The sequence below is a fragment of the Phalaenopsis equestris genome, unplaced genomic scaffold, assembly GCF_001263595.1.
Source record: "Phalaenopsis equestris unplaced genomic scaffold, ASM126359v1 Scaffold000618, whole genome shotgun sequence".
NCBI lineage: Eukaryota > Viridiplantae > Streptophyta > Magnoliopsida > Asparagales > Orchidaceae > Phalaenopsis > Phalaenopsis equestris.
The window spans coordinates 480,912-488,590 of record NW_018165058.1 but is presented as its reverse complement, the minus strand read 5'-3'; the positions used below and the strand labels follow the sequence as shown (position 1 = coordinate 488,590).

At 39.2% G+C, this 7,679-nt stretch overlaps 1 protein-coding gene across 1 annotated transcript in view; it reads right to left on the bottom strand.

The window, feature by feature from the left end:
- Positions 1 to 5,606: 5,606 nt before the first annotated feature.
- Positions 5,607 to 7,679, bottom strand: part of LOC110029985 (transcriptional corepressor LEUNIG-like) — a 24,893-nt gene continuing 22,820 nt past the window's right edge. The window contains exons 11-12 of the mRNA XM_020732506.1: positions 6,204 to 6,369; positions 5,607 to 5,823 (exon numbers count right to left, since the gene is read on the bottom strand). Of these exons, the coding sequence (XP_020588165.1) occupies positions 5,607 to 5,823; positions 6,204 to 6,369 (383 nt within the window). The remainder of the gene's footprint in view (positions 5,824 to 6,203; positions 6,370 to 7,679) is intronic.

Sequence of the window (7,679 nt, the reverse complement as noted above, 5' to 3'; positions counted from 1 at the left end):
TGGATGAAGTTTTTTCGTTGAAAGAACAGCCTGGGCTAACCTTCACAAATGAAGATTTGCTGCTTGGTACCGCCGACCATAACCGACCACTTTACATCTCTGTTAACATCGGCAGATTTGTGTTGTCCAGAATTTTAGTAGATCCTGGAGCATCACTCAACTTGATGAGCCTACGGGCATTGGTCTATTTGGACATTGAAGCTCAAGAGGTTGATGCTAAGAGGATTCAACCAAAAGGGAGAAAGAGCCCTTGGATCTATTACATTGTTTATGAAGGTTGGAGAGCTAGCAACAACCTCTAAATTCATATCATAGACGCCGAGACCTCTTTTAATGCTCTACTGGGTCGACCATGGATTCATATGCACAACATGATTCCATCTTCTTTACACAAGTGCATCAAGTACTACAAAGAAGGACAAGAACATTGCATCAAAGGAGATCTACACTATTTTCAATTCATGAAGTTGGTGTTCATGAAGATGCTGCCTACCATACGCCTCCAAAGAAAAATTTTCTTCTCTCGTGAAACTGTGACAAGAAAAAGTAAAGATTCAGAAGAAGTAAAATGACAGGGCCATTCAACTCTACTTCAGCGATCTTCCACCACTCTTTTGCAACAAATTGGTGGAGGTTCTTTTAATTCGCGTAATCGAGGTCAAGGTCAGGGACGTGGACGAGGAAGAACCAATTTAATTGTTGAACAGACTAGGCCAACCATCAACATTGGCAATGAAGATAGTTCCAAAGATAAAATAATTATGAAAAAATAGAAGAAACCTCAATTTGAGATATCCTTAGAAGATGCCGAAAAAAGCGAATATGAGACAATGTATGATCGGATAAATCACTATGTGAATGATATGAACCTTGCTCCGATCCTCCCTCAAAAGGTCAAGAGGTTAGAGTCAAGGTAGTCCGTAGTGCTGGTTCAAAGCTGATCAAATTTTACCGTGCTTCTATTTCTACCAATCTTGAAAATCATGTAAATTTGGATGATGATCCTAATGAATTAATTGAATTACCTTTTGGTTACTTTTCTCCTTATGTACAAAAGTTAATTCAACAAGGACACTTGCCAAAACAAATATCAAAAGATAAATTTCAACTTTTTGAAAAATTATAGAATATTAAAAGTTGAACTCTCAACTCAAAAAAGGATCTCGGATTTGGTACAGTCGGACCAGTCGATGATTCAGAATTTTGCATGATTGTTACTAGAGAATCGGAAGGGGATTGCCTCGATATAGAGGATGACTCTATTTATCAACTAATAGAAGATGCTACACCAGAATTTGAAGAATAAATCAAGTCGACTGTTGATGAGTTGAAAGAAATAAACCTTGGGACTGAAGAGCAACCCCAACCTACTTTTTATCAACTAATAGAAGATGCTACACCAGAATTTGAAGAATAAATCAAGTCGACTGTTGATGAGTTGAAAGAAATAAACCTTGGGACTGAAGAGCAACCCCAACCTACTTTTATAAGTTCTCTACTCAACGATAAAGAATCTCTACAGTTGATCAAATTGTTAACAGAATTCAAAGATTTCTTTGCATGGAGTTATGATGAGATGCCAGGACTATCAGCAGAGGTTCCAGTTCATAAACTCGGGGTAGACAATGATATGACCCCAATAAAACAAGCTCCCAAAAGAATGCGCCTTGAAATAAAGCAACAAGTCATCGCCGAGGTGAAAATATTAATAGATGCCAATTTTGTAAAAGAAGAGCAATACCCCACATGGTTGGCTAACATTGCACCTGTTAATTAGAAAAATGGACAAATCCGTGTTTGTGTAGACTTCAGGAATTTGAACAAGGCATGTCCAAAAGACTAATTTTCACTAGCAATACCACAAATGATAGTGGATATCACTTCAGCACATGAAATTTAATCCTTGATGGATGGATCATCGTGATACAATTAAATCAAGATGGCTCTCGAGGATGCATCACTCACAGCCTTCAAAACACCAATTGGAATTTTCTACTACATAGTGATGTCGTTTGGCCTAATGTCGTTTGGCCTAAAGAATGCTGGAGCAACATACCAACGCGCAATGACAAAGATTTTTGACGACCTCATTCACAACCAAGTAGAATGCTACGTAGATGCATGTGGATGATTTGGTCATCAAAATTAAATGAAAGATAGACCATTTGTAGAGGATCATGTTCGAATGATTATAACAATATAATCTCATGATGAATCTTTTAAAGTGCACCTTCGGCGTTTCCTCTGGGAAATTTCTAGGATTCGTTGTTCGTCATCGGGGAATCGAGATAGAACCGGATAAGATTAAAGCTGTCTTGGAAATAAATGCCTCCTCCTAAACCCTTGAAAAAACTACATTCCTTCCAACGGAAGTTGGCATATCTGGGACGTTTCATTTCCAATCTCTCAGGTAGATGTCAACCCTTCTCGACATTAATTAAAAAGGACACCAAATTTTTTTGAGAAGAGAAATGCTAGCGAACCTTTGAGGACGTTAAACATTAATTAATGACAACTCCTGTTTAGGCAGCCTCTATCTCAGTGAAACAATTAAAATTTTATACTGCGGCCTTAGACGACTCTCTTGGAGCCCTCTTGGCCCAAGTCAATGACAAGGGTAAAGAAAACGCACTCTACTACTTGAGTCGTCGTCTGATACTGACGGAAGTAAGGTATCCACCTATTGAGAAACATTGTCCGGCGTTAATTTTTGCCTCCCAAAAGCTTAAACATTACATGCTCACTCATAAGATTTCCCTTATTTTAAAGGTTAACCTGTTGTAATATTTGATGACCCGATTTGATATAACTTTTGTTCCCCTCCATGCTATCAATGGACAGATTCTAGCAGACTTTCTTGTTGCACACCTACTGTCAGCTGGGTCCCCTCTCAACGACGAGTTACCAGATGAGAAAATACAAATGGAATTCTCCAGTACGCAATGCTGGGAAATGTACTTTGATGGCGCTTCTTCAGCCAGAAAAGATAAAGGATCGGGCACAGTCATACCAGGAAAAGCAGGGATAGGTTTGATCTTTATCACGCCAGATAAGGGTATGTTGAGGTTCTCATACCACCTGACAGAGTCGTGCACCAACAATGAAGCAGAATATGAAGCCCTAATCGTCGGATTGGAATTGGCAGTCTCAATCAATATAACTAACATTTCCATCTATGGTATTCACAACTTGTCATCCACCAAATCGCCGGACAATACAGAATTCTAAAACCATGATTAGTGGAATACCATCAGTACATGATGAAACTGCAGGAACAAATCCCCAATGTGACTTTCTACCGGATTTCTCAGTGAAATAATGCCCATGCGGACGCTCTAGCAAAACTCGCTAAGGAGTTGGCATGCCCCCCAGAAGATTCCATTGAAATCACCGTACAAGAAAGACAAGTTTTATCTCAAATTGACCTTGAAACTCTACACAAGCTTAGAAAAGAAAAGAAAACAATGATTGAGGTTGCAGACATTAACGAAGATTGGTGCAAGCCATTAATAGAATATTTGCATACTGGAAAGCTGCTAGAGGACAAGTATGAGGCACATCACATTACAAAAATGGCTATGTCTTATGCTCTAGTAGGTGACGTCCTCTACAGGAGATTGTTCAACCAGATGTGGCTACGATGTTCGAGTAGAGCCAAGGCACAGATACTGTTAAAGAAGTACACGCTGGATTGTGTGGTGCTCACCAGTCAGTGCCGAATATGAAACTAAAAAATCAAAAGGCTCTGATATTATTGGTCAGTAATGATGTCTGATTGCATGGATACAGCCAGAATTTGTCTCCACTGTCAGGTGCATGGGGTGGTCTTACACCAACCTCCAAATGTGCTACACCCAACCGTTGCCTCGTGCTCTTTCGAGTGTTGAGGCACGGACATAATAGGTCCGATAGACCCTCCATCCTCCAAAGGAAATATGTTTATACTTGTCGCTATGAATTATTTCTCCAAATGGGCAGAGGCAGTACCGTTACGAGAGGTTACGACACAACACGTCCTTTAATTATTCAAAAGCCAAATCGTCTACCATTTTGGAGTACCGTGAAGAATAATTTCTGATAATGGGACAGCTTTTAAAAGCCTAAAAATCAATAATTTCATTAAAAGACACTAGATAGATTGGAGATACTCTATAATTTACTATTCTAGAGCAAATGGGTTGGCTGAGGCCTTCAACAAAACATTGGAACAAATTTTGAAGAAAACATTAGATGAAAACAAATGGGATTGGCACAATAAATTGCTAAAAGCTTTGTGGGCCTACCGAATGATGTTCAGGTCTCCCACTCAATGTACACCCTACATGCTCGTGTACGGGTCCTAGGTTGTACTACCATTAGAAATTCATACGCCATCTCTTAGAGTCACAGTCGCCAGCCAACTCACAATAGAAGAAAGTGTGAAGCTCAGACTTAAATATTCAAAAGCCAAATCGTCTACCATTTTGGAGTACCGTGAAGAATAATTTTTGATAATGGGACAGCTTTTAAAAGCCTAAAAATTAATAATTTCATTAAAAGACACTGGATAGATTAGAGATACTCTACAATTTACTATTCTAGAGCAAATGGGTTGGCTGAGGCCTTCAACAAAACATTGGAACAAATTTTGAAGAAAACATTAGATGAAAACAAATGGGATTGGCACAATAAATTGCTAAAAGCTTTGTGGGCCTACCGAATGATGTTCAGGTCTCCCACTCAATGTACACCCTACATGCTTGTGTACGGGTCCTAGGTTGTACTACCGTTAGAAATTCAGACGCCATCTCTTAGAGTCACAGTCGCCAACCAACTCACAATAGAAGAAAGTGTGAAGCTCAGACTTTAAGAACTAGAGAGTCTTAAAGTAAAACGACTTGAAGCACAACAATACTTAGAAATTTACCAGGTAAAGATTATACAAGCTCATGACAAATTAGTCCTCCCAAGGACATTCAAAGTTAGCGACCTTGTCCTTGTGCTCAAAAGACCTATTCTTGCAAGCCGCAAGATAGGTGGAAAATTTGAGCCAGCTTGGGAGGGACCATTTGTCGTTGAAAAGGTCTCCGCAGGAGGAGCCTGCCAGTTAGAAGACTTCTGGGGTGAAAGACCCATGCTACCAATCAACAGACAATACTTGAAGACATACTACGCAGCCTGATGTTGCTTGCCGCCACTTGATTTGAAATTTTGAAATTTTGATTGTTTGTGGTTATCTATGTGGCCAAAAGTCTGTGACTGGGTCCAAAATTTTTGTAACAAAATTAACCTCAATATAATGAAAAATTTTGAAAAGAATTACACTTCAAATTCTCTCTTTTCTACCTTTGAACTTAATATTCTACCAAATTAAACAAAATGCATACACAAATAAATGACTTCTTCACCAAAATAAAGTAAAATTTTCTTTAATAAATACTTTGTTTTGTTCTTATTCACACTAAGTTTCAGCACACTGACATTTTTCTTGTCATTTGCAGAGAAATGTCAGACCAGAGACTGATCTTTACCTTTAAAGATGGCTGGAATCTTGCACTAAATGAAGAAATGGTGCCGCAGGGCGACACTATAGATTTCGACATGGAATTTAACCTAGTCAACATGGGTTACGTGGGGCCTTTAATGAGTATCTTCAGTTGACGGGAAAAGAAAGGGATGTCCTCACTGCTAAGGTTGACCACCAAAGACAGTGCATCACTGAAACGAAAGAACGAGATGGTACAACAGGACCCAATGGAGGGGCCCAGCTGTCTACCATCCATGATAGCTACGCCAACTGGGGGCTTGGTCGCTGCTGATAATGAAAGTTTGCCAGACGCTCCTCTACAAAGAACACAACGCAGAAATGCTAGCCACCAAAAGCAGAGGGCTTTCTTACGAGAGGAGAAAAGACGCAAAAAAGAGGCAGCAAAATTACTCACCCCTTTTTCTGAGGGGGACATTTATGATCCATGCATGAGAGAAACTTCTTCAATCTTGCCTACCACAGATGATGAATCCAAGTTTGTTATAGAGCCAGAAATACCACTAGCTTCAGATGTTTTGTGCACGAGTTTCCCTACTTGCAACGCTGAAATACCTGCACGATCGTCATCTCCGGGGGCATTCATGGAATGTCCGCACTACAATGTCTTGCACCTACAACACTACAGTAGCTTAGAGGAGTACGCCTCTATAGATGATATTCTCAGACTGCTAATTACTTGATAGAGGAAGAGACATATGTCTCAATGGATGCAGAGCCATATGTTCCGAGGGGTACAAAGCCATACGTCCCGTCAGACGCATAATCATACATTCTGTTAGAACCAGAGTCAGCACCAACTTGGGTTCCTGCAAATGTTGAAACAAGGGAACTTCCTTGACAGCCTCCAATCATAAGCACGGTAAAATATTACATAATAAGCAAAGTGAACAAAAGAAAATTTTAGGAAATACAAGGGAGGTTCATCAACATATTGGAAGGATTCGAATTATACATCAGGGTCTTCTCAGAGAATGATGAACAAAATATTCTTGACTGCATTTTTGACCTAAGGGACGGAGTTCAAGCATGCCTACTTATGGAAAAACCTATTCTGAGCCAAGAAAATGGATGCGAGGAATGGGAAAACGAGGAAAGGGAAAGATCCCTATCTAGTGCGGTTGCTGCTAGAACTTTATTAACGACAGACAAAGGAATCCGTTTGGGATTCTCAGACATGATCAGGTGGATCAACTACTGCCAATGATAAAGTGAATGATTAAAAGAATGTTCAGGTGAAGTATACTTCCCACTAACTGCATTCCTCACAGTTGCATTATCAACATCTGTGACGAGGGTGATTGCATTCTTCCACATATAGACCACCATGGATTTGTGAGACCTTTCTGCACGGTTTCATTCATGAGTAAAAATAACATCTTATTTGGGAAATAAATTGCCATCATTGGCCTTGGTGAATTTGGAGGAGCTATTGAAATTTCACTACCGGTTGGTTCGGTGCTAGTCCTTAAAGGGAATGGAGCAGACGTCGCCAAGCACTGTATTCCATGAGTACGACACCGTAGGGTGTCTGTGACCTTACGACAGATGGACGACAGAAAAATACCGTACGGATTTCAGCTAGATCCAGAACTGGAGGAGCTACTACCATACGAGCTATGAGAGTGTTGTACCTCTAATTACATGCAAAGAAACTCTGTCCCAGAGCATGGCTTAGATGGCCCGCTCAATCGAAAGCTTGTCACAACAGGAACAGATAGTCAAAGGATTCTTTTCCACTTTACTACAATACAACAAATGTGATATATATCAGAGATACTCAGCCTATGATATGTACTTGGAATAAGATATTATTGATGTACTTTGATGCAGTTAACATATTGTAGTTTTTGAGGCGTTAGCCTACACTTGATCTGTAACATTTATTAGAGCAGATTAATGAAGTTTCTTTCAAAAATTTGTCTTTTTGTTCAATTGCCTCAATTGTGCAATTGATAAAATCCACAAACCAAACGTTGGTTCAAAATTACAATGAACAAAGAATGAAACAACAAAATTTGACAATAATAAAATAAAAAAAATAAAAAATAAAATAACCAACAAATAAACAACAAAACAAATCTCTTTTGAAAATCAACCAACTAAAATTAAATTTTTGAAAACATATTTTGAAAATTAAACATGATAAAAACAA